This window comes from Psittacula echo (assembly GCF_963264785.1).
Source record: "Psittacula echo genome assembly, chromosome: 7".
In the NCBI taxonomy this organism is placed as follows: Eukaryota; Metazoa; Chordata; class Aves; order Psittaciformes; family Psittacidae; genus Psittacula; species Psittacula echo.
In genome coordinates, this window is record NC_137740.1 from 11,664,577 (window position 1) to 11,691,584 (window position 27,008).

Consider the following 27,008-nt stretch of genomic DNA (forward strand, 5'->3'; position numbering starts at 1 on the left):
GCACACAACCCTTTACTGTAGGGCAGACTCTTGGTTTTATTCGTTCTCTCAGCAGAACAGTTTTTATTCATTTGCCTTTTCTGGCCTTGATCTTCCTTAAGTAGAACTCCAACTCCTTGCCCTCCAACACGTAGCCATCAGCTCGGCCACACTGTCCAGGTCTGGAGGCAATGCAGGCTGCAAGGAGAAGTCAACTGTTAAATTTAACACTTCACCACCCCAGCAGGTACACCAGCTGCAAGAAGCACCGCATGCAGTCTCTGTGCAAAAGCAGGGACCAGAAAGCTACTCGTAATGGATACATCAGTTCCTGTGCTGGCTTCATTACCCCCCTCAAGGTACCAACCATGCTCCTGAACCTGCTCTGCTGGGCAGAGCTCCTAATGAAGTCCTCTTCAGATCTCCAAACTGTCATCGCTCAAGTTCAGTAGCAGAACTGGACAAAGGTCTCATCACCAGAAGACTTCAGAACACAGAATTATTTCTGTCTGAACTCAAACCTGGTCACAGCTGTTCTGTGATCATTTTTCTGACAGTGCAGGCTGTGGTCTTTTCACTTGTTTTGCAAGCCTCAAGCCCCATTATTTTTCTCAAAGGCCAACCAGGATCCTGGCTGGGAATGTAGCCATTCAAGCTCCAGAAACAGATTTCCCCCTCTTGACAAAATTGATGTGTTTCCAGAGAAGGTAAAAGAAAAGTTAAGACCTGGAAGACACTCCTGAAGATAAAGGGAACACCTTGTTGCCTTAACCCTGCAGTTAGCTTTATTACAGCAAGCAGAACTTTAAATGATCCAAAGATGAGGAGTAAGACCTGCTCTGGTACCGTGATTCCCTTATCCCCATCCACATTAAGCTGTCAGGGACTCACCAAGCAGTTTTCCTTGCTGGAACTGCTCCTCAAGAATACTTGCAATCTTGGCATTCTTCTTTCGCTCATCATATTTTTTCTGGATCTTCTTTGAGCGCTTCTTGTTCAAGATTTCCTCCTCTTCAGGAGTCTAAAAAACAAGACCGTAAGCAAAGACAAGGTTAAACATATGGCCAACTTCTGCTACTGCAGGTGGTCCCCACAAACACGAAGGAGACCCTTGTATTCTCAGCCTGTACTGTTCCACAAGTCATACCTGGCAGAGGCACAAATAGCTCACCCTCATAGAACCAGGTGCTGTGTTTCACTTTCGAGGCTAAGAAATGTGATGTTGCTCACTAGTCACTGCTGACAACAAGGCACAGCACCCTAGGGAAGGGTGCTCTTAAGACTAAATGGAATTGCAAAGGTTTTCTTGATGAATTAATCCTCCTCCAAAAAAAGCGAGTGCTCTTTCCCTTTCCAGACATAATGGGAGCACTTGGGTGTGGTGTGAGTCCGGGCAGACAGGTTATGAGCTATCCCAGTGCTGCTGAACTACTCAGTGCTCAGGTAAGTGCTCTGCTCTAAATGCAAGGAGACAGCCATAAGCTGAGTGCTACACATGGAGGTTTGAGCAGTAAGTCTGGGATTTGGATCTTCAACAAATTACAATGAGTCTGGACAGTTTAAAGCCACTTAAAACAGTGCTGAAGTTCAGTTAGCAATCCACAAGCTTCTCATCAAAGCCATCATTTCCCAGCACAAGGACCTGACCTGCAAAGTCTTCCTCAGCATCATAAAGCGTCATCACTCTCCCTTCAGTAGCAGAACTGGACAAGGGTATCATCATTAGAAGACCAAAGAGATTGACAGGCAGGTCCTTGTGCATGAATGGGTGCAATGGCTGAGAGAGCTCTGTAGTACTGGACACTTCATGAACTGGGAACAGATGGGAACATAGCTCAGATAACCAATGCTGTCACTGACGAGTACCCAGTCCTCATCTGTCAGGCACTGCCTGCTCAACACAGCTAACTGCCTCTTCCCAGGCAGACACCAGTCTGCAAGAAAGACAAATGACAAACCAGACATACCAGTTTGGCACCCTTCTTGCGTCCGAGGGGCAAGGCATAGTGGGCTTCATACCACTGCCGGTACGGGGTGCTGTCAACCAGCACGATGCAGTTCTTCACCAGGGTCTTTGTCCGCACCAGTTCGTTATTGGAAGCATTGTAGACGACATCGATGATTCTGGTTTTGCGAGTGCAGCCTTTCAAAAGAAGAGTATGAATTCAAACCTACAGGGATCAGACAACTGAGAATACAGTTCACAGCATCTCATACTCACCACCCCACCAAACATCCCCCAGCTTCCCTGGCACTGAATTAAAGTTGACCAAGTAAAATGCATCTATTTTTTCATCAGTTCAACTTCCTGTTCTTGCAAGGACAACACCTGGAAACCCATTCATCCCAGGATGAAACACTGGCATCTGTGGCCTTGCTGGAGCTCATCTCAAGTAAAACTATGCAATGCTAAAAACTGTATTTCTGGACTGGAAAATGCCTCAGCAGAGGCCAACTAACACCACACACAGGGTTCAACCCTGTTTGTCCTTACTAGAATTACTGAGTTAAGCTGTGTTGAATAGAATTGCTCTGCAACACATACTAGAAACTGTTTTTATAGGATGAGGATTTGGGTAAATTGGCAGGGGAAACTGATGTTTTCACCTTTTAAGACCCACTTGAAGCATTCATTCTTAGCTACTAGATTTGAACGTTTAGAAGTTGCCTGCCTAGGAGATACAGCCCTGCATATGTGCAAAGGTCAGGCACAAGGTGGGTTTTTTCCTGTTCACTCATGTACCTCATCCTTGCTCTGCAAGGAACACTCTGGTCTCTTTGCTTCTGCTGTACTGTTTATGAGCAACAGCCCTTTTCAATGTTCAGACAATGCTCTGTGCTGACAAAGGAAAAACCATGTCCTTTCACCCTCACACCATGCTGGCCACCGAAACACCACCTTTCTTACTGCTGGTTTGACCATCATACTGAGTAATGCTGAACAGGCCAGCCTCAAGTTGTACAGTTTCAGTCTGCCATTAAAGAAAATCCACCTTGCTTCAGACTTATAATAGACCCCCCTCTTGCTTCAGTGCTTCCCACTTTTGGTTAGCAAAGCAAGAATATGAATTAAACTGCATGTGCTGATGTAACACTGTTCCAGGGGAATGCCTTCACTTTGTTGTACATGATCACCTAACTTCTAGTAAGTGCTCAACAATGAACAAAAAGAAAGCTGCATTTATGAAGAACTACTTATATTTAGGCGTTTTGCACCTCTGGCCAGTAAAAAGGTAATGCAAGCATGTTACTCAGTGTAACTATGACACTCCTATCATGGTGAATTTAGAAGACATCCAAGTATCCTAAGGCCACGTAAGGTCAAAGTTATCATCACTATGCATGCTGTTTCAGACCCAGCACTGCAAGCTCCATGATCTTCAAACCCAGCCTAAAAATCCACACTTACATTATCATCCCTCTACTCTGCAGCAGCACCAGAAACCAACACAGCTGTAGAAGACTTTTCCTTTCCAACACATCAGGTTCATGATGTACTTACATTCCGATCCCCAGGAGAAGTTGCCAACATCCAACCGTAGGGCACGGTACTTCTTATTTCCACCACGAACTCTCACTGTATGAATCCGGCGTGGACCAATCTACAGTAGGAAACAACCACCAGGGTGGTGTTGGTGCTGGAACACTGCACAGCTCATGCAGGAGCCCAGCCAACTCCTAACCTCAAAGGCAATGTGGTCAGTGTAACTATGACAAACCCCAGCACTGGCAGATACAGTAAATGACCAAAACGGTCTGTTGCATCTACCTAAGGTGAAAGTTTCATCACTCCAATTGCCTCTTAGTGCAAAAATGTATTGCTGCTTTTCACTGGCATAGGGGAAAATGCCACCTTTTAAAGGAGGGACAGACATTTAACCAGTCACAAAACACTGTGTATACATAAACCTCTAACAGCACACAACCAGCGGCTCCAGTTTGAAAGCACAACTGCTGATCACTCTCCCCTAACCACCCACCTTCGTGTTGGCAGGAGGTCGCCCCAACTCATACTTCCTCTTCTTGTGGTAGGGCTTCCTCTTGCCCCCAGTCTTGCGACGCTTATGCCAGTTGTCCCTGGAGATACCTGAATGGAGAGCAGCACGGTCAGAAGATGATGGCAAGGAGCCCACCTGGCCATGGTAGGGCACAGTTCTGAGTCCTCAGCTCTCCAAGGTTGGTATCCGCACAGTGCACTCGGCCTTATGCAGCAGTTAGAGAAGCTTCATCATTGATACTCAGGTCCTCCCTCCCAGCAGGTCTGTATAAAGCAGACTGGCTCCACCATGTCTGATGGGTGTTTCCTTTGGAAAGCAGCCTCCAAACCTACCTCGTTTGCTGGGCACCCTATGCGAAGCATCCCATCCCAAGCTGCCAAGCACACTATAGCAAACATGCCATGCTATCCACTATGTCTGGCATATCCTCTATGGGAAGCAACCCCCATCCCACCTGTACACTGAGCCCGAACAAGAGATGCCCCATCTCAACCTTGTTTCTACAGGGACTATCTCCCCAGAGCACCCCACCTCCCAGGCCCCTACAAACCCCTGCCAACTTGCACAGCCCTTCCCAAGGTCACCCCACACCCCTCTTGTTCCTCCTAGGAAGCCACCCCACCTCATCCGCAGGATTCACTGCGGAAGGCGCAGAGAAAGACCTCAGCGCTTAGGACCTGCAGGAATCCAAAGCGAAAGCGTCAGCCCGCCCCCCCTCCGCCCCAGTCGCCATGTTGGGCCTAGGCACCCTTCTGCCGCCAGCGGCTCGCTGCCGTCGCGGCCGCCCCCGATGGCGGGCGCTGCGGGTGGCGGCACCCCCCGCTGTCACCCGGTAGCTGACAGGGGCGGGCAGCGGCGGTGCGGCGAGCAGATGGCGGCGGATGGTGGCCGGGCGCGGTAGCTGCCCCACTCACCCATGGTGCGGCACCGGCGCAAAGAGGAGGGGCGGTGCTTCCGGGGCCGGTTTGGCGGGGCGAGCTCTCGCGAGGCAGTGGCGTCACTGCGCCGCCAGCGCGGGGAGCGCGCCGTTGCTTAGCGACGCAGCGGCGGCTGCGATGTGGGGGGGGGGGGCGATGACGAGGCCCGGTCTCAGCCTGTGTCAGCGCTGGGGCACCGGCTGCAACGCGAGATCCAGCCTCGGGACCGGGAGGGACAGAGTGGAGCAGAGTGGAGGGTATCGACTGCAGCAGGTCCGCCCGTCGTGCTCCGCGGAACACCTCACGAACGGCTCCGGCCGGGCAGGAGGAGCAGAGTCCCCCGGGATGCGGCTGCGCTCGGCAGAGCAGGCGGCGGCGCCTCATCATCATGCGGGTCATGGAGTCACAGAATGGTTTGGGTTGGAAGGGACCTCAAAGCTCATCCAGATCCAAACCCCTGCCACGCGCAGGGACACCTTCCACTAGACCAGGTTGCTCCAAGCGCAGTCCAACCTGGCCTTGAACGCTTCCAGGGATGAGGCAGCCACAGCTTCTCTGGGCAACCTGTGCCAGCGCCTCAGCACCCTCACAGGGAAGAACTTCTTCCTAAGAGCTCATCTCAATCTCCCCTCTGTCAGCTCAAAGCCATTTCCCCTTGTCCTGTCGCTACATGTCCCTGTAAAAAGTCCCTCTCGAGATTTCTTTTAGCCCTTTTTAGTACTGGAAGGCTGCTCTAAGGTCTCCCTGGAGCCTTCTCCAGGCTGAACAAGCCAGCTCCCTCAGCCTCTCTCCATAGCAGAGGTGCTCCAGTCCTCCTCTGGACTCGCTCAAACAGGTCCACATCCTTCCTATATTAATGCCCCAGAGCTGCACACAGTACTCCAGATGGAGCATCGTGACAGCTGAGTAGAGGGGAAAAATCCCCTCCCACAACCTGCTGCTCACGCTCCTTTTGATGCAGCCCAGCACACGGTTGGTTTATGGGCTGTGAGCGCACACACGGTCATGTTGAACTTCCCCTCCTCCGGAGGTCCGCCCTGAATCCATTCTCCGCCCCATTTCATTACTATTCAGCCTGATTTGGAAACCCAGGGTGCACTGCGGATCAGCGTCGCGGGCACGGTCGTTCTTTCCGCCCCTCCCGCGAGGCCGCCGCGGTCCGGGTGCGGGACAGAGCCGTGTACGCCGTGGGAGGGGACCGGGACGGGCCATAGCGACGGGGATCGGGCAGGCGTTCCGGGGTCGCTGTGTGCTGCAGAGCGACAGCCAGGGGAGGCTGCGTGTGCGCAGTGAATCAGCAGCATACTCTGGTTTCTCTTCAGATCGTATAAATCTTTCGCCTTTTACTAAAGATTTCCGTGGAGAGGAACAAGCACGAGTGTCGAGGAATTTTTTGAGGCTCCATTTCGGTGGAGCTAACCCTATTCTGGTTAAAGACAGGACGAACGTGTTACACAGTAACTGTATACTCAGGACCGGGAATGCTACAGTTTCCGAGCCGGTGTCTCAGTGGTGTCAGCTGCGGGAAAGCTCACGGGCCGGGCGTTGGTCGAGGAGCGGCTGGCGGTTGTTTTGATGTACTTCGCTCGTCGTGCTTGGGTTTCATTTCTCTGTATTGTTTTCCTTACAACTGGTTACATCATTCTTATGCTCGTTTTAATTATTACGCTTACATATCAACCCATGGTTTTCGCACTTTTACCCTTCCTGTTCTTTCCCCATCCATTCGGGATGGGTGGGACCAAGCGGGTGGGCGACCGGTTGTGAGGTGGGTGCTCGGTACCGGCCGGGGTTACACCGCACGGGGAGACACAGGCTGTGATCGGGGCGGGGATCGGCGGCGGGACCGGGATAGGCGGGGTTGACCTCGGCCCTGTCTGCCCTCCCGCGCAGCCGCCTCATTGAGCAACCTGGTCTATGAATGATGTCCCTGCCCATGGCAGAGGGCTGGAACTGAATGAGCTTTAGGGTCCCTCGCAACCCAACCCAGTCTGTGAGCCTATGATTCATTATCGTGCGTCTAATCAGCATCCGTTAATTTGCATACCCAGAGCGCACCGCGGCAGGACGGCGCTGCCCGGCCCCGCCGGTGTCCGCTGCTGCGGCCGGTCCGAGCTGTTTGGGTCTGCACGGCTCCGGTGGTCGCAGTGGGGCCACGCCGAGAGCCACAGCTCCGAGAAGAGGCAGGTATCGCCCTGAGCTATGGGACGCGGGGCCGGCGGGCGGTGTGGCGGGGGAGAAGCATAGAGCATGCTCTGGTTTCTCTTCAGATCGTATAAATCTTTCGCCTTTTACTAAAGATTTCCGTGGAGAGGAACAAGCACGAGTGTTCAGGAATTTTTTGAGGCTCCATTTCGGTGGAGCTGACCCTGTTCTAGTTAAAAAAAAGAATTAAAGTGTTTCCACTGATAACGACAGGGTACCACCCAGCGCATCCCAATGCCCCCCTACGGCTCTCAGATACCATCGCAGCAGCTGCGCAGCGCAGGATGTGCCGCTGGCCCCCCGCTTCCCGTAAAGCTCTATAGCGGTTGGTGCCTCCTCCAGCCCTACCCGGCACCGGCACCCGCCGTACCCCGAGCTGCCGCTCGGTAGCGGTGCTGATCGCAAGCCCCCAGCATGGCTGCAGTGGCGGTGCGCGTCCCGGGGCACGCCGGGAGCTGTAGGCAGCGCACAGCACACTGGGAGATGTAGTCCCTCCGCCAGCATCTCCCAGTAGGCCCCGCGGCACGGCTGCGCGCGGGGTTTAAATCGGCGGCGGTTGCCCTGATCGGGGTTTCACTGCCGGGCCGGGTAGCGCCGCCGTCAAGGAGCCGCTCGCCCTCGCCGTGCCCTCACTATGGACTCTCGCTTCTGCAGCCGTGTCTGCCCCGGACTCGTCATCAACATTCAGCGGAGCAACGGTGAGGGGTGGGCAGGGCGGTGTGTTGTTTGCGCGGGGGTCCCGGCGGGACCGGGCGGCTGGGCCGGGACTCACTGCCCGCTTCTTCCAGGCCAGATCCACGAGGCGAAGGTGAAGGCCGTGAGAGTGGATGGGACCTTCGTGTCCGTGGAGTGGACGGAGGGTGACACCGTCAAGGGCAAGGAGGTGAGTGCGGCCCTGCCCCGAGTGGTTCCGATGCACTAGCAGCAGGGGAAACGAGTCTGGTGGAGTCTGGCTGGGCGCGCACCAGGCAGGCCCGCGGCGCTGCCCCGGCTGGGCCTGCGGGTGAGCAGCGGTTGTTGGGCTTCGGTGGTGGACTATTGAGTACCCCCGAAGTCCCCATTTCCCTGCAGGCTGCCTGCGGCCTTTTTGCCTTTAGCAATGATCTTCAGGCTTTCCTCAGGCTTAACATGTAATGTTAAGAGGGCCGAGTTTGGTTTCCTGAATCTCTTCATGGGTGTACGTAAACATTGTGTGAGGTGGGATGGGGGTGAGGGGCGAGTCTGGGGCATTCGAGGTTGATGTAGCTGAAATCCTGACACTTAGCACGATCTCCTTTGGTAACAGAGCCAACATGCTTGTCCTGCTGGTCTGTCTGGAAACATATATAGCCTAGAGTTTAGTTAAAACCTTAATGTTGTTGTTGGCTGGTTATTTGAAGCTGGTTCTTACACTATTTATGTGCCTGCTGCATTCAAATATGCAAACACGCAGATTTGGATATAATTGCTGGGTAGATTGTATATATGTGTTGTGACAGAAAATCTTCATGAAGATGCTTCAAAATACAGCATTTTTTTATATGCTTGCATAAGTAAGCGTATATGCACTTATACATTATGCTGTGCACATATGTGTGTTTCTGAGCTAATCTGAGCTAATTCCGTTCCAACGAGTTACTTACAGAGTCCATATAAATCAAACTTTATAGATCATTTATGTTAGGATGTGATATCTCCACGTTTTACAAAGTTCACCTGCTTGTTCTTGCTTTTCTTATGGACTCTTATTTAAGTAATTTGGAAGTTAAGTGAGAACTCAAGGACTTCCTGAAGTGGTGCTTGTGTTGCTTTGCTCAGTGAATTCTAGCATGAGCTGCTGTGACACCAGAGTTTTTGTGCACTGGTGATTTCAGCCCCTGCAGCTTGGTTAGCTTTGTAAAATGGAATGTTGAGAGCTGCTGTCTCTTGTGCCAGAGCCTGCCCTTGGCTGCCTGCCTGCTGTTGCTCCCCCTTCTTGCACCAGACCAGGATTGAGACGACTGAAGGGTCAGGCAGGCAGCAGTAGCTGGCCCTAGGTGAAATTACTCACAATAGCAAGTGAAAATGCAGATGAATTGATTTGTGGATTAAATGCTGAATCCTTCATTTCCCAAAGTCTTTGAAGTATATTTCAGTAAGCACAATCACAGTAAATGCTTAATGCTCTCTTAGTGCTGAAGACACAGAGTGGCTGAGATTTACTAAGATTAGCAGTAAGAGATTAAAGTAGCTGATGCTAAATATGCTTTGCCTGTGTCTTCAGAAGTGCTCTAGTGTACCTGCAGAACTGCATGGTGTTTGGCAGATGAGGGTAAATGGTTTAGAGAGCACATTTCTTCTAGTGTATTTGGATGTAGGAGACTACTCAGAACATGAACTGCTGTCTGTCCCTTCTGGTCAATTTTAATTTAGCATTTGGCAGCAGTGGGTCAGGTTTGTTTGCATGTATTGAAAGTAAAAGTTAAAAAGAAAATAAACATGCTCTAAGTGGCAGCAGTAATATTCTGCTCTCTAAAATTGTGCTTTTGCTCTTGTAGATTGATATTAAAGATGTGATAACAATAAATCCTGAGTTATCAGAACTACCTGCTGGTGATCTGAAAGAGAACTTTCCTTTGCAAGAGAATGTAAGTGTACAGGTAAGTCCTTTAAAGGGATTTGGTCTCTCCTAAGGTACTAATATGTCAATAGCATAGGTTTTGTCATAAATAATATCCAGTCTTAAAGTTTGAGATCTCTAGCTTGTCTTTTCTATCTCATAGTTAGAATTTGGCCAGAAATGCTTGTATCGATGTTGTCTTGAAGTGCTGTGCTAGGGATTTGCAGCTTACTCTGATAACTTACAGCATTCATTGTTTTTTCAGAAACAGAAGCGTAGATCAACCCTTTCAAGAATCCCTGCTCCACGGGAAGGTGAGGAAATATTATTTTCTGGCTATACCCCTGTAAAACAGTGATGTGTTTTCATTGTAGCCCTAATAATCTTCTTCAGTAGCATCATAAGGCTGCTCATTCAGACAATGCTAACAAAGAGCATAATGTTTCATACTGACATTTTGGACTCCAGAGTGCAGAAACTTTGCTAACAGATTGCTGTCCTGTTCCTGTGAGCTGGGACTTGTTGACATGTTGCCCTTTTCTGCAGTATTGCTGTAGTTATTCCTTGATGCTGCTTTTAAATGTCACTAGGCAGCTCCTGTGGCAGTGAGTATGGGAGTTTTGTATGGAGCTTTTGCAAATGCCATGAACAACAAAAGGTAAGTGGCACTTATTAAGATGAAAAAATGTCAAAATGAGAATGGAAAGGGCAAGAAAGAAATAGCAGTGACAAATGGATGTATCCTCTTCAAACAGTCCCCCTAGATAATAACTAGAGCTTTATCCTTGGAGATGTTTTGGACCAGGCAGCCAAAGCGCCAGCTGGTGTGCTGTAGCTCAGTGATTGTATGTCACTGCAATGTTTTTGAGCAAAGCCAGAAGACAAGATAGAGATGTCAGAGTGTTAGATCACTAAGAGGCTTTTCTTGAGGTGTCAGGAATTGAACTCTCATGTTTTCTACCTTCTTTTAGCTTATTGGTTGATTCTTTTAGCTTTTTGAATTGCGAGTGGTAGCATTACAGGTCTATTTGTAATAAACTTGTGTGATGCTGAGGTTGAATGGTTGCTAATTTGATGATTCTCTTCAAGGGCACAGTTAGCTGAAACTTGTGCTTTCCCATGCAACTGAGCTGTAAACAAAGCAGCTAGGCTTGTCTGGCCTTGTTTGTATGTGACACAAGACAGGGAAGCCAGTACCAGAAGACAACAGTACAAATTCCCTTGTATCAGAGAGGCAGGAGTAGTCCAAGAGGCTTAATATGTCGAAAGTTGTGCTAGAACATCCTGATCTTCCTCAAATCCAAAGAGTTTTGTGAAATCCATAAACTTTGTGAACTGGCAAGCAGAATGATGTGATGGTCATGACTATTTCTAGACAGGTTAGTTAATGGAGTTGGGTAGCCAGCTGGAAAAAGATGTGTGTTAATTGAGCCACTGACAGATGGAAAAATGTCCTCACAGAGGTCATGGCTTTCCTGAAGTATAGAATCTAATTTCAAATCTGAAATATCTGTTGCCTTTCCTACAGGCTCACTCTTGTCCCTGAAGACCTGCTCAGAGTACAAGAGAGAAGCAATGCTTTCAGTATTCCTCAAATAGTGCTATCTGTTGCTATAACTAGCTAAACCTCGTGAGTGTCAATGAGTGTCCATCTGGTTGCAAGCTGCACTGTGCCAATTAGAAAGCTAACACTAGCTACAGGTTTTGGTTCTTGGTCCAAACAAACTAAACAAGATCCAGGAGGTATCTGTCCCCATCTCATTCGGGGAGGTGAGAGAAGCAGAAGCAGTGCTTTCAGGATGAATTAAGAAATGGATAGTACCTTAGTCCTCTGAATCCATAAGAATTTTGGAGGATACTGCATATCACCTCATATAAGAATCACTTGAATCAAACTCATTTGACTGCAGCAATCCTCCAGTCAATATGCCTGCCCAGGAGTACTAGCATTACAGAAAATGTGCTGCTGAGTTTGTGATGAGACCAGATCTGGGCATGTGTGACAAACAAATGGAATAAAATGCCACCTCTGAGTGTAATGAAACTGATGCTTTTTGTTCCTAAAGTTGCAGCAGTGACACTTAATGTCTCTTCACCTGAGCAGAGGACTCCAGGTAAAAAGTTAATATAGGAGCACTGAATTTTGTGGATATAGTTCTTGGGAATTTGATCCAGAATTGAAATTAAACCTTGGTCTGAAATAGATCTGGTATCCTTTGAAATCATAGTGATTAACTCTGGATCAATTCTTGTGACTGCTAGAGGTGAAGGTAGCTCTAGTTTGCATATCACACTTCTGTTTATTCATATCAGATTTGCTGTCTTTACAAATCTATTGAGGTGTATGCTCCAAACCCTCCCCTAGGAAGCTTTGTGATGATGGACTTGCTCTCTGAAAGAAATAACCTTGGTGTGTAACAATGGAGCCTCCCTACAAAAGGACCTTGTCCAACGATTTGCTGTTGTGATTATACAGTCTTTTAGGTGCATTTATCAAGCTTCCTCTCCACTGTGCACCACGCACCCTGTCTGAGCGTGGGTGCTGGGATGGTGAGCATGATGCTGCCCATGACCACTGCCAGGCTGCAGTACTACTGTCACCATCAAACAGCTAATTCACAAAGCCCTGCAAGTGTGAAGCTTCAGAAGATTTCATAGACTTTAACTTTCTCTTTTCTAGGTATTATGGTTCTGGAGCTTCCATGTTAGTGAATACTTAGTGGTATCTGAAAGAAATTAAATGGAACTGCAAATCTGGAATGAACTGCTTGCTTTCCTGTAGTGGTGTATTTCATGATCACTTTTCACCCCCCTGCATTTTTGCTGATGAACTTGCTAATGCATCAGAGATCTGGAAAATATCCTTTTAGCCACACCTTGTTTGCTTCTGTTCTGCACTCTGTAAGCATTTGAATACTTGCAAATATCTGAGTGTCTGAGGCATGATACTGACCTCGAATTTGTGTTTCCAAAGCTGTGCGTGGCCGTTCCAGGATGTCTGTTATTGCAGAATCACAGTGCAGCCTCCAGGAAAATGAGATGGGGGTAGATCTCTGCGCTTCTACACAAACCAGAAACAATTCATCTGTTCCTGGTGAGTGGAGAAAGAAGCCAGTGAATTCTTACCATGAGGCAACATGGGTTGTATGCATTTAAATAGGTAAACTGCAAATCTCAAGCAAATGACCAACTTCTACAACTTCATACAAAGCGAGAGGCCTAGAGGTCTATCAGAATGTAAACATTCAGGGTTCCTGCCTGGAGGAGCTTTGTAAGCACATAGCTACAGTTGTGGATGTGGGATCTGCTTGATGGCATAAAGTGGTATTCACAGCACCAGAGTGAGAAAGGAAGTGCCTTAATACTGCTGACAACATGCTCTGTAACTATACTGGTTGTAGTTTTACCTATGTCAGTTGATTAAAGCAAGAACTTGAGCCTACTTAAATTACTAAATTGTAGTTATTTATCCTTACCAGACCTATACAATGAATAGCTGAGGGCATGCTGTGTTGTATTAAGTTCTGCTTACAAGACATTGAAATAAGAGACTTGGTACTAAGTTGTTGTCTAGTTAGTGTGACCTTGATTTGCAGCTTTGAATAAAAGTTGGTCGTCAGCAAATGATTAAAAAAAAACCATTTGCACACTTGTCATAGGTTTTTAGCCAGTTCTCTCTCCTGATCCAGAACCAGAGTTGAGGAATGCCTATGGATCTACAAGTCATTACTGATTATAAAACGGCTCTTGATCTTAGGCATCTGATTACTGGGTTTGGTTTGGCTTCTTTCTGCAGCTGGCAGAACCAGGACTAGCAAGCTGAACTGTGTTCCAGAAGCCTCAGTGACAAATTTCAATGGAAATACAGAGGATCACCTGCTTCCTGGCAGAATCTCTTCAGTGAGCCCAGGTACCATGGAGCTGTGGGTAAGAACTGCCTCACCAGTCAGTGATGCATTGCTATGTGATTTCTGCTCTGTATTCTCCAAGGCTAAAGCTTGAAAAAGGTGGCTTTGGCAGTAAGACTGAGTATCTTCAGTATTTTTTGTTACAGATGTGTAATTCTATTACAGTGGTATCACCTTAGAAATGCTGCCTTTACTTTAGAGCAGCAGTGGGACTTCCTGAACAGTTTGTGGTGGGTAGATCTGATTGGGAAAAGGAAATGCTGCAAGATGAATGACATTCTTCTAAAGATGATTGTTTCCTGTACAAGCTAGTCTGGCAGCAACCTGGAGAAGCTGAAATACTTGTGCTTAAAACCTAGTGTGCTAATTTAATCCAAGGAAATGCTTTTATCTAGTTCGGAGAAGATCCAACATTGTGAAAGAGATGGAGAAAATGAAAAACAAGAGGGAAGAGAAGAGAGCTCAAATCAATGAAATCAGGACCAAGCGTGCGCAGGTGGAGTACTCTACAATACACCTGTAATGGGACATTGCTTAAGGACAATGTATCACAATGTTTGAAACTAAACCATGTTTTGGACAGGCTCTGTTCCTATGAAGCTGTACATAAGGATGGATTGATTATAGTTTTGGAAAGTTCTTAATATTGAGAAATATTTCTAATTGCATACACCTGATGTTTTATCATGCTCTGGGGCTTTTTTGCTGTTACATGTTAATTACCTCCACATCCATGTTTTTTCCATGCAGGAATTTGACAGCAGCTGTCCAAACTGGGAGTTTGCAAAGATGATCAAGGAATTCAGAGCAACTTTAGACTGCCAGCCAATATGTATAACTGATCCAGTAAGTAAATACTGAAGCTGCAGCTTGTGGACAGACTATTTTGCACTGAAGATGTTAGTATATGGGCAATTCAGTGCATCACTGTACCTTGGATATCCTCTGAGGATATTGTGATCTTGAGGTACCTGGTGGTATATGTGAGGTTATCTACCTTCCCTTTTTAGGGCTAAGCTGCCTTGCACTACTTTGCATGTGTCACTAGTAGAGAGCTTGCACTTCAACAATTATCATTATTTGCATGGTAACATCAGTACTTTTCAGAGCTTGTAAACAGCAGAGTCTATTACATAACTTATCTTGTTGTAGGTATAACTTAAAATGGATTATTGCCCTGAAAATGTTATTGTATGTAAGTCATACAGTAAGTAGTTTTAAACTAGGTCAAAAAGTGGAGGAGCAAAAGTAGAGGTCAAGAATTAAAACAAAACAACTCCATAAAACCAGGCTCAGTTTATCTTTGGCAATTACAAAGGTAGCATCGTTTAACAAGGCTTTTGCTAGACAAGGACTACTTGTTCTCAGGTGTTAGTCAGTGAAAAATGGTAGTGCTTCAGTTAAAATGAAAAAGTAGGTGTTGATTACCTTAGAACACTGGGTGGTTTGTGTGCCTGCATCCTATGGGGCTGACAACTAGCTGCTGGTGTAAGCATCACCACATGATAGAAGAAGAGTTTGTCATCTGCTTTCTGCCTCACCCAGTAGAATATGTGCTTTCCCAAACTCACCTGATATGTAACTGTGCTGGACAAATTGCTAAACTTACTGCATCAGTAAAATACTCAAGGTCAAAAAATACCCTTGGGGTGAATGAAGGTAATAACAATTTGCCTGTAGTTGCAGTATCAATATGGTGGTTTTTACTGGAAAGCTGGCCAAGGGCTGAACTTTCTACTAATTCAGATACAGGATATTTAGGGCACTTTCTATAGCATGGCAGCATTTCCACCTGATATGCTGGAGCATGCTACGTAAAGCTGTTGTTTGTAGTGCTGCTTGTGCACTGAGCAGACTTTTAAGACTTACATCCCTGTATGAGTTGGTTTGATCAGTAGTGGAGGCAACTCTGATCAGCATATAGAAAAGTAGATGTCAGGGAGCATCAGATCTTCCTCTCTGTAATACTAAGTAGATATGGGTCTAACTGGAAAATAATTACTTGTTTTCTTTTCTTTTAGATAGAAGAGCATAGGATTTGTGTCTGTGTGAGGAAGCGTCCTCTCAATAAGCAAGGTGAGCATACTGACAAAGCAGCTGTGTCTTGGAGCAGTTTGGCATTGCTTACTCTTGTTAAAACTGAGGGTCTTTTCTGTCCACAGAACTGCAAAAAAAGGAATGTGATGTCATTACTGTTCCAAGCAAGTGTGTCCTGCTGGTGCATGAGCCAAAGCAGAAAGTAGACCTAACAAAGTACCTTGACACCCAGGCATTTAGATTTGACTTTTCATTTGATGAATCCTCTTCTAATGAAATGGTATACAGGTAATGCTTTCTTCTCATTGGGAATAACTTTGAAGCTTAAAGCATGGAGCTGTGGACAGATGGCATCTGAGCTTAAAGAAACTGCAACCTGAAATAAGTATTAAAATCACTTTTGGAGGAAACCAAAGGACTGAAAAGTCTAAAGCTTATTTTTGGCATGGTCTTGCTGATTTCCAAAGGATTTACTTTCATTTGCTCTTTTTTTCCTTTCTTTTTAGGAAAACTGAAGCAGGGTGTGAAATGTTTGTCTCAACTGTCTTTTACCTTCTCAATATCCAGGTTCACTGCTAGACCTCTTGTGGAGACCATCTTTGAGGGTGGGAAGGCAACATGCTTTGCTTATGGCCAGACAGGCAGTGGCAAGACACATGTAAGTTCTTCTCCAAGGTCTCAAATTCTCTAGCTTTATCTGAAGCATTGTAAAGCTCCTTGATGATGATAATGAGTAGGATTGTGTAATGAGTTTGGACCTTGGGGTTTGTTTTTGTGCTGTAAAGCTAATACTTGTCAGCTCTTAATCTTCTTTTTCAGTAGCTTTATGTATTACTGGGGTTCCTTTGAGGTTGTGAGGAAAATCATACTAAAATCCCCCCGTAGCTGGCTTTTTAAAGACTTAGGATGTCTTAACATGTTAGTCATGGCTATCCCTTGCTGTTGCTGCTGAACTCCAGTTTGTGAAGTGGGGCTGTTAGCCTACCTCTGAGACAAAGGCTATTTTCTGTACTGTGTTGAGAGTTTGGAGGCATTCCAAAGACTTTAGCAACTATAAAAGAATAAGCCTCTTGTTGCACATAAACATTTAAGTGATCTGGTATTGTTGTGAAGTGGGCAAATTAGTGTGTTCACTTTGTAATCATTCCTTCCAATCTACCAGTTGCAGCTCCAAGAGACCTGAAGATTGTGTTTACTGCGTCAAAGATAATCTGCTCTTGTTTCAACAACTGAGTTGTCTTTTAAACCTCCTTCTGGAAACTGTAGAGAAGGAAAGTGGGAAACTCTTTCCTCACAGCATGATAGTGGAGTCCAAAATGCTGTCTTGTTGTGCAAGAGGCCTTTACCCCAGATCATAGTGATCTGGACTAAGCTAGGCTAGCCTGTCAGTTTGAGTAATCAGTTGCCATCATTCCGGTGTTACAGCCAAGTTTTAGGCTAGGATCTCCTATCATTAGTGATATGCAGTGAGCTGTAGATCTCTTCCAGTAATCCGGAAGGAAATTTGTAAGTCTATAGAAGTTTGGACATAGGCTGCCTCCATTGCACTTGAATGGGTGAACATACTCATCTTAGAATTGTTACAGGAATACAAATGTGAGGAACTAAAATCATAGGCAGTGAAGTTCCTTTCCCTAGGGTGCAGAAGTAGTGCAAGGACAATAGCTGTAGCATGAGACTGGAGTGCTGCCTGTTAAACTCTGGTAAACTGACTGTGTCATGGTATTGCCCCATCCCTGGCAGTGTTCAAGGCCAGGTTGGATGGGGCCTTGAGCAACCTGGTGTCTAGTGGAAGGTGTCCCTGCCCATGGCAGGGGGTTGGAATTCGATGAACTTTAATGTCCCTTCCAACCCAAACCATTCTATGATTGTATGACTGAGTCATGTTTTAAAAATTGAGGCATTTTACAAAAATAGTAGAGTCAGGACAGCACCAACTGAAAAAGCTGGGATTAAAGGTACCTTGGTCAAAGGAGTTAGGCATTGTCTGCTCTGGAAGTTTGATGCATTTTTGGTACCATGTGAACTTTTGCAAGTAGCAATGAAAACTTTATTCAACCTATGCTCTAAGAAATGAGGCTTTATTTCCTCTGACCAGAGGCAATTGGGTTGCATTGTCAAGGCCATGCATTTCTCCTTGGAGAAACAACTGCTTTGTGCTGCACTGCAGACCCTTGCAGGTATTCAGCTGTTGCTTTGCATAGTCCAGAGCTGCTTTGTGAACTGATAGGGAAGCAGCAAACTAATTTTATCCTGAATTGCATTGTTCTAATCATCTCATTGATGTAAAAACATATATATACATATAGTAACTTCCTAGTATGTTCTTGGGACTACAATCAGGTAGCCTGACTTGTTTGTACCACACATTATCTCTAGCCTTTTCTATTTACAGACTATGGGCGGAGACTTCTCTGGGAGAACACAGAATGCCTCAAAGGGCATATATGCTTTTGCATGTAAGTTGATTCTTCTTTAGATATGAAAATCAAATTAGTGCTTGTTTTTCTTAGATAAGATCTGTCTGTGTATGGTTATTTAAAAATGTTTCCAGTAGAAGGTATATAAAGCATTTGTGTTGTCAGTAATAAGCAGTGGTATTTGTGGCAGGAGGTATTGATATACTTTTTTCAGTTTCACAAAATATATTCCATCCAGCCAGGAAGCTTCTAGATCCACACTTAACTCACTGGAAGATACTTGCTTTTGAGGCAAAGAGATGACAATTTTCTATTCTGGCGTTCGCTGGGCTGAACCATTTGATTTTGATTCTTCTGCTGTGCTTTTGTCTTAAATTCAGGATGGTGTTTGGCAATACCCAACTTGAATGCAACAAACCTTACCCATTTCTAATATAAAGCTTCTTATAGAGAAAGCATATAAATGTTCTGCTTCTTCCCATAAACATTAGATGCAAAAAACCTACCACATACAAAATCATTTCAGAAAACAGATGCTTTAGAAGCCCCTCCTTGACCTAGAAAGCACTATGAACCCTAACCTCTTCTACCTCCCCTTTAGAAAGGCATATTGTGAAACTTGCCTGTGTGTAGCAAGACAGCTGAAACAAGAGCAACTGTTTGCCAGTCTATGAAAAATCAGTTATGACTGGCCCTGAAGTAAAGTCTTAGCTTTTTAGCTCAGTTGTGAAAAGCTGCACTGGACCCAGCCAAAGGGTCATCTAATCTGGTGTAGTGTCTCCAAACAGCAGCAATGTGGGTGCTCAGGGGTGCACGAAACACAAATACAAGGCTTTTTCAAGCCTGTCCAAAACAATAGCAGATCTCAGTGTTGCCCTGCAGCAGTGAGGTTTGCTGTCTACAGGAGACATTAGCAATAGAAACTTCTGTATCCTCCTGTGTTTTCAGTCCCTAGATGTGGATGCTGCTGATGTTGTTCTCCAGATGTTGGCACAGCACTAATTCTTTCAATAGCATTTGTTGATGAGTGTCGTTCAGCTGCTTGGCACTGCTTCATGGCTGTGCAATATTTGAATGTAGTTCAAATAGCAACTAGAATGTCTCTTAAACTAGTTAACTGAACTTCTGCCTTTCCTCACTAGCACAAGATGTCTTCCTCCTCCTAAACCAGCCCAGGTACAGGAATTGGGAACTGGAAGTCTATGTGTCTTTCTTTGAAATATACAATGGAAAGGTAAGACTCCTATATATATTTTTTTTTTAATCTTGACCTGACTTCTTTGGCTGAATGTCTGATGAGTAGCCAAGTGAAACTCACTAGTTTCGATAGTTCTATATAATCTATTGTTTATGGTGTATTTGGAATTGAACTGGAAGGCTCTGTTAAGGGTGCTGTTTTTATATAGCTTTATATAAAGATGGCACAACATTTTGGTCAGATTTGCCTCAATCTTGTTACCCTGTAGGTGTTTGACCTCTTGAACAAGAAGACAAAGCTTAGAGTCCTGGAGGATGGCAAGCAGCAGGTCCAGGTTGTTGGTCTCCAAGAGAGACAAGTCAGCTGTGCTGAGGATGTCATCAGAATGATTGAGATGGGCACTGCCTGCAGGTTTGGTGCCTTAAAACCAATAAAAATAATCATATCCTGTTGTATCTCCATGTCTAGAAAAATGTCTGTAGCTAGTGTTTAGAGACTTAAATAGAAGCTTGTTGTTCCCAGTAACAAGCAAGCACTGAGCAGCATTTCTGCATGAATCCAGGAAGGTGGCTAGCAAGGCTAGGTTTAGCCCTTCTTCCATAGAGAAGGTCAGAGTTCCTGGTTCCTATGTCCCCATGCAACTCCAAGAAGAGCAAAACTGTTCACATGAGGAGATGGCTGCCCTGGTGCCACAGCTAAGCTGAGCTTTCTAGGAGTATCAGCTAGTTTGCAGGAACACAAGTAGCTCCGTGTGGGCTTGTAAGATCAAGGAAGAGCAGCTGGCATCAACCTACAGTTGAAAAATGCTTTGGCTTAGCTGCAGGCCAGATGAGCTATTCCAATGGCAACAAAAGTGCTGCAAGTTGTTCAGGCATCTTGTCTAAAGAATCTTTGAGAGCAGGTGCCAAGGGACAGCTGCAGGCTTGGTTCATCATTCTGGCAGGAAGGCTGTGGTTGGAGCAGCTCTTCCATTGTACTGGTGTCTATAATCAGGAGATAGAATCATAGAATGGTTTGGGCTGGAAAGGACTTAAGATCATGTAGTTCCAACCCCCCTGCCATAATCTGTATCTCAAGTCTCAGTTGTCAGCTGCTGTGGAAACATTACTAGGCAAATGACAACCCCTTGGCTTCTGTATTACACTGCATGTGCAGATATGCACATCCTGAAAGCTCACTCAGCACTCTGCTGTGCATGCTTTTTTGGCTGACAGTTCAACTGAGAAGGGTTTAACATTACAGACTCATGCCTCGCTTTAGGACAATCTCCCCTCTTTCCCCCAGCAGCAGGGACACAGGTGGGACAATGCACCTGCCAGTCTTCTTGGGGATTAAATGACAGTGAAGGTCTTAGTTAGATTTGTGGTAATTTCTAAGCCTCTAGTCTGTATCTTGTAGTGATGGGGCATGTGCAGTTGCACAGCAGAGGTGAAGTGCCAAGCCAGCTTGGCTGGAGAAGGGGATTTACCATGACTGTAATGTGCTATCACAACTAATGCTGTTCAGTGGGGAGCTTGGCTGAGCTTACTGTGTAATGGCAAATGCATTAGGAAAATGACATGTGGCTTGCTCTCAGGCAGAGAGCTGCAGTGCTGAAGGCATGTCTTCCAGCTCCACATATGAGGCATTAACAGTCAGGAGGGCTGGCTGAGTTGAGCCAGGCAGCTTAAGTAGCCTTAATTCTCTACAACTGGGATGCAGGTTCATATTTCTCACAGCAGCCCTTCTGTCCTCTTCTATCAGAAGTAATCCCATAATTCATCCAAACTTCAAGTACCAATGTGTGGGATAAAGCCTAGGAGGTTAAACAACTTGATTGAATGGTTGCAGGTCTTGGCTAGCACTGTCGGGACCTGTTGCATCTTCTGGACACAGTTCTAATGCTTGTTTGCATCTTTGCCATAGGACATCTGGGCAGACATTTGCAAATGCCAGCTCTTCCCGGTCGCATGCCTGCTTCCAAATCCTGCTACGTCGAAAAGGGAAACTGCTTGGCAAATTTTCCTTAGTGGATCTGGCAGGGAATGAGAGGGGTGCAGACACATCTAGTGCTGATCGGCAGACACGAATGGAAGGTGCAGAGATCAATAAGAGCTTGCTGGCTTTGAAGGTAAGCTATAGCTCAGGGAGCAAGTAGTGCTAATGAATTCTGTTCAACTATGGGGTTGTCTATTCCGCTCCTTTCCAGTGCAAGGGAAAACAGCCAAAAAAATCTTAGTTTAGTAGTTCAAGAACCCTGAAAATGGCTTATAATTCCATTTAGAGTGTTTCCAGGAAAGCAGTGCAGCCTTGTCAGGCCAGACACTGTTACAGCCATTTCAAGCTTCATTCAAGCCACCTTTTTTTACATATGATGGATATACCAACTGTCAAAGTCAAAAAGCAGTCAAAGACCTGGAGTATATTTAAAGACTACGGAGCATTTAGAGCAATAAAGATGACCATTCTCCATCCTATTGGGTTTATCAGCAACTTGTGGCTGATAGTTTGCAGAGCTGGTTAAGAGATGCAGATATTGCATTCACAAGACTTGTCTTTTATTAGGAATGTATCCGAGCTTTAGGGCAGAACAAATCTCACACTCCTTTCCGGGAGAGCAAGCTGACCCAGGTGCTGAGAGATTCTTTCATAGGAACAAACTCAAGGACCTGTATGGTGAGTATGTGCATGGCACACACACTGCTTATGGGTTCTGCAGTTTTACTGGATGGATAACTGTGTGCTCTTCTAGAATGAGGGGACTTTAAAGGCAGAAAGCTTCACTTCTCTGGCAAAAAAGTCATACAGTTTCCTCCTCCACTCACCTGTGGTGACTGAGATAAAGTGGTGAGCTATGCCTAACCATAGTAGAAGCAGGGCTGCAGAAGTCCCTTTCATACAGTGAATGTACAGCAGAGCCTGGTGTGCTCTCAAAGGGCTCTGCTTCCTGTGGAGGTACAGCACTGTGGGTGTACATAAAGCCAGTGGAAAGCTGGATACAGGGCCACTGGCATGTCCCACAGAACTATAAAGTAAAATGGACTTGAGAGAATGGCTCAACTCTGCCTTAATGTGTCCCAGATGCCTGGTGAGATCTGTAGGGCCATTAACATGAGCAGAAGTCAGATGTGCGAGTCACTGAGTTCTTCTGTTCTGTTTGCAGATAGCAATGATTTCTCCAGGCATGAGTTCGTGTGAATACACCTTGAACACACTGAGATATGCTGACAGGTAATGGCCTTTATGATTTGGGGATGTTATTCTTGTCACAGAAGTTGCTTTGGTTGTTTTTAATCTGACCTTTGGAAACTCAAGTTCTCTTATATTGTTTGTAATGGTGATTTGGAGCTTTGTTGTTAGGAGCAAATTATCTTACAGCTGTGTTATGAAACTGACCCTGGTGCTCTCTGTGTGAGACATAACAGAGATTGTATAAGACCATGATTAATGTTTCCTTTCCTCAGAGGAGGAGTCTCTTATACTGGACTTGACTGCCCTGGTTTTTGTAGGGAGTTTACCCTGTCCTGATTACCTCCATGCCCTTTACTTTCTGGATTACTTTAGGTCCCATCTCTAAGTGTGTGCTAAGAATGTGTCCCTTACAGGGCCTTACAGTTGGCACAAAACACTTTGTTCTTGATGGGCTTTAGTATGAGCTAATAAGGTATGGTACCTTGGAGACTTTGGGTGAAATCTGAAGGACCTGAGAACTCAAATGCCTCTAAGCAGATGGTGGGAGTGTGCTTGGAGTGCCCCACAGCTGACCTTGGCTACCTGCAGGGTAAGGTAGATTGGCAGGGACAAAGCCCCAGGTTTCCCTGGGTGTCTTGCTGATATCTGGAACACCTATGTCAGAGCAGTGGGTGCCTCCTGGTTTCTGCTTTACATGCCTCTCTGCACCCCTCCAGTGAGGTGACAAACAAGGATAAGACTTGACTGTTGTGGAGGTATCATTTTGTTAATATATGACATCTCAGGCTCGGTAGCTTGCCTTCATTTAGTTCACAAAACATTGCTGGTTCCTTCCTGGAAAGCATTCCACTCTCTGAAAGGGTGTATGGTAATGCTTGTCATATGCATTCAGGAACACTGTGAATCTTGACAGATTTCCAGATTTGGTTCTGGAGTGAAGCTGCATTTTTTTCCTTTTTGTGGACAGTTATTCCTGCTCACCTGAAAGTACAGGACAAAGTGCAACATCTGACTTGGCATGCCTCAGTAAGATTCTAGCCTTGAGTTGGGCCCATTGGGTTCTTTGTCAGTGTACAGGGCAAGTTCAAGCTCTAAGAAAGGGGGTATTAGGCAGAAACTGACTGGAAATATGAATTTGGCACTAGTAACTGGAATGGAATGCTCAGCTGCTCTATCAAGTTATCAGCCATGACTTTCATCCTTTCATATCTATTCTGGCACAGTGGGTATCTGGGCAAAAATCAGCCTTAACCTTTTTCTTCTATACTAACTTCTCTTAGTTGGTCATGATAAACCAAGCTGCCATGCAGAAAACAGCTTCTGTGAAAGGCTTTGCTGCAATTAGCATTGTGTATTTGGATGTTTCTCTTCAGGAGAGGTCCTGGAGACAGACATGTTAGCTTTCCTTCCCACAACCCTCTGAGATTTCTGCCCATGTGAGTTGTTCTGGGTGGGGTAATGTGGAACTTAAGTGCAGCTGAATGTTTCTTGCTGAGCTCTGATTGCAGTAGCTGCTCTGTGCTGCTGTAGACCAGAAACTGCTGGAAGAACAGTTTGTGTGACAAATCTTTTTGTTGCAGGGTGAAAGAGCTAAGCGCTCATAATGGAGGTGGTGAAACACTGAATCAGATGGAGACTGAGAGTGAGGAAATGGAAGGCTTGAGTCCTCAATACAATGTATGTGTGTGCAGTGGGTTGGACAGATCTTTAAGCTGGGAACAACTTGCTGTTCTTACTTGGACTGTTTCTTGCAGCTCTGCAAGGATGAGGAGGAAGAGCTCTCTCCCCACATGTTCAGCTTTCGTGAGGCTATGACTCAAATTAGTGAACGGGAGGAGAAGGTTGTAGAGCAGCTTAAAGAACTGAAACAGGTATGTGGAAGAGGCAAGCCTGGCCTAGGCTGCCTTCTGCAGGTTGATTGCAGCTTGCTTGTCTGAGCCAAGTGCTGCTGGGGAGGCTGTGGGCTGTAATGCAAGATGCTGTACTATGGTGTTACTTTTTCATCAATTTTTCCTGTGTTTTCCTGCCCAACTGGTTAAACTGGGGCATTTCAGTGCTTGTGACTGTCCAATCTCCCTTCCCCTCCAACTAGCAACCTCTACTTGCTGCTAGTGAGCACTGACTGGTACTGCTCTGTAGAAGCTTGGCTGTGTTGATTGATGTGCCAGGTTTGAGGAAACAAATTGAACTTCCAGAAAGTCAATTTCTTATTGTTATCCTTGTAAATAACAGAGACTGGCAACTGAACTTGACTACCTCTTGGGAATTACGGAGCAGCCAGACTACGATCTTGAGACCTTTGTAAGCACGGCTAAGTACTTCGTAGAGGAGAGCTCAAGAAACTTCCTGAGTGTTGGAGGTATGTTAGTGCCTGTCTCTGACTAGCACTGTTACTACACCAGCACACCTGTGGGGGTTTGAGCACCCAGTCCTTCTGCTTAGCTTATGATTCCGATCACCTTCCTTGATGATCATAGAGACAGATCTGAAATATCCTATTGTCTGCACTTTCCAAAGTAAAATATTGGCTAGAAACTTCTACTTGCTTTTTACTGCCATATAACACTGCCTTCCCTTGAGCAGAACACAATATCCACAAAAAGCAGATGAGCTGAAGTCTGTTTGCCTGGGTTGGTTATATAGTTTACCTTTTGCCTTAGCCAAAACCCAAACTTTGAGAAATAAGTCTTGGTACCATATTCTAGGGATTCATGGGGGTGTACTCTCTCTTTCCATTCCTGTTTTCACGCATATCAGGCCTTGATACCCATCCACTTACATCAATCTGCCAGGCATATACTGAGATGCCACATCTGCCAGCACCTCAGTTTGGCACGCATTTGCCTTACTATAGGGCATTAATAAATGTGCCACAAAATCCCTCCACTGTTCAGTACTGAGCCAGTTTGGGGACTTCCCAGTTCAGCACAGGAGGATGTCAGCTGCCTGTTTCCTTAGCCCTGCTCACCTTCATTGGAGCAGGGGTGGAAGGGAGGCAGCAAGGCAGATGCATGGGCTTGGTTGACACATGGTAACAGTGCTGGGTACTTAGGCTGCCTGGCTGGGACAGGGAAAGCTATGCTGGTAATTGCTACCTTTCTGCCACTATTGCAGTAACTTCTACTTTGCCACTCCAGCCATTGCAGCTGGCATAGTCTGTGCCTCAAAAACAGGCCTATGAGGGTCATAGTTTTTTAAATGAGGCTAAAAAGTGTGGCATCAAAGTGAACTGTCAATCTGAAATAGCAACTTTTTTTGTAAGCAGCCCTGACTGTCCTCCCATCTCAAATGCAGCCCCATAGCTGTATCTCTCCATTCACCATCCAGGGTGGTGACAATATAGGAGTAAATGCCCTGCTGCCCTGTCTGCCTTATAGGCTGAGGAAATCTGGCCCTCTGGGATGGTTGGGTTAGTGGCATCTAGTTTGAACTGCAAACTGCAGGCTTGCAACTACTGATGAGTAGAAATGAACAAGTACAACTGAAGAGCTTTGTGGGACCAGGCAGAATTTTATGTTGGCTGAGCAGTTCTTGGCCAATCCATTTCCCTCTCTGGCCCTGGCAGAGCCCTGCTGAGGGGGACAGCTGGCCCAGGGAGCTCAGCTTCCAAGTCAGTCACCTTGTCACTCCTGTCTTCCTTTACAGAAACTCTGGATGCCCTGGGGGCTGCCATGCAATTGGAGGAGCAAGCCAGCAAGCAGATGAGGCGGAAGAGGCCTTAGTAAATACAGCAAAATGTGGTTCACAAGCAGTTCTCTGTATGTCTTGCATGTTTGTTTGGTTTGTGTCATTCCTATTTTCAATGTGGTAGAGCGTTTGCAGGTCAGGTGTGCCTGAGGGTACAGAACACAGCAGCCCCTCCCTCTTCATGGCCTGGTATCAGGGTACTTAGTAGAGTGCTAGAACACCCCTGCAAGGCCTGGGGAAGGGGGGGCTGAGAGTCTGCTAGATGTCTCTCTTCTGGCCCTTTGTGAGTGGCAATGGTCTCTTCTGATAGAACTAGATACACGTGTATAGTTTTCTAGTGTACATAACCTTTCCAGATGTGCTTGAAACATTGCAAAACTGTCGCAAGTCTGGCTTTTCTAGGAAGAAAATTGACTTGTATGTAATTATACAACACTGGTATTTTAATAAGTTTGATAAATAAATGTTCCTGGATTTAATTATCTTCTATCTTATAAAATATATTTCTTGCTGATTCTGGTGCAGTCTAACAGTCTCTGAAGACTCACAGGTGGTGTAGAGAGGCTGATTTCTTGGGTGAAGGTTTTTTTAAGTCTTTACACTTGTAATGTTTAAAAATCACTCAAAATAAATCTTGTCTTGCTGGCTAGAACTTGCTGAGCAAGGGAGAAGCTGGTTTAGAGGGTACCTATCCTGAGTAAAGCTCAGCATGTAGTAAGTGGCTCAGCTGTTATGACATCAGGTAAGTAGGAAAGGCCCTCTGAGACTCCCTTGTACCAGTGGAGTTTACTTAGGATTTGAAGATCTTACTTCACATAATTTCCCATGGCTAACATACTGCAAACAACAGATTACCATTACTGTCTCTTTCCCTACACCCCCCACCCTCATCTGCTCCCTAAGCTATGTT

The 27,008-nt window shown here is 45.9% G+C and overlaps 2 protein-coding genes across 3 annotated transcripts; one reads left to right on the top strand and one right to left on the bottom strand.

Moving 5' to 3' along the window:
- Nucleotides 1-11: 11 nt before the first annotated feature.
- RPS8 (ribosomal protein S8) lies at nt 12-4,941 on the bottom strand. The gene is made up of 6 exons (XM_080623331.1): nt 4,892-4,941; nt 3,960-4,066; nt 3,482-3,581; nt 1,947-2,122; nt 871-1,000; nt 12-177 (listed from the first exon to the last, which is right to left on the bottom strand). The coding sequence occupies exons 1-6, from the start codon at nt 4,893-4,895 to the stop codon at nt 68-70; spliced, it is 627 nt and encodes a 208-aa protein (XP_080479457.1). The 5' UTR covers nt 4,896-4,941; the 3' UTR covers nt 12-67.
- Nucleotides 4,942-5,067: 126 nt separating this feature from the next.
- KIF2C (kinesin family member 2C) lies at nt 5,068-26,577 on the top strand. 2 transcript variants are annotated; one of them, XM_080623329.1, is made up of 22 exons: nt 5,068-7,077; nt 7,754-7,797; nt 7,888-7,982; nt 9,616-9,717; nt 9,943-9,991; nt 12,652-12,771; nt 13,474-13,587; nt 13,981-14,081; nt 14,336-14,431; nt 15,607-15,661; nt 15,748-15,910; nt 16,190-16,280; nt 18,018-18,081; nt 19,185-19,276; nt 19,509-19,651; nt 21,146-21,350; nt 21,785-21,895; nt 22,383-22,450; nt 23,992-24,088; nt 24,166-24,282; nt 24,644-24,770; nt 26,057-26,577. In XM_080623329.1, the coding sequence occupies exons 1-22, from the start codon at nt 6,896-6,898 to the stop codon at nt 26,131-26,133; spliced, it is 2,313 nt and encodes a 770-aa protein (XP_080479455.1). In that variant the 5' UTR covers nt 5,068-6,895; the 3' UTR covers nt 26,134-26,577. The 2 variants fall into 2 exon arrangements, with proteins under 2 accessions (XP_080479455.1, XP_080479456.1); XM_080623330.1 differs by lacking the exon at nt 12,652-12,771.
- Nucleotides 26,578-27,008: the final 431 nt, after the last annotated feature.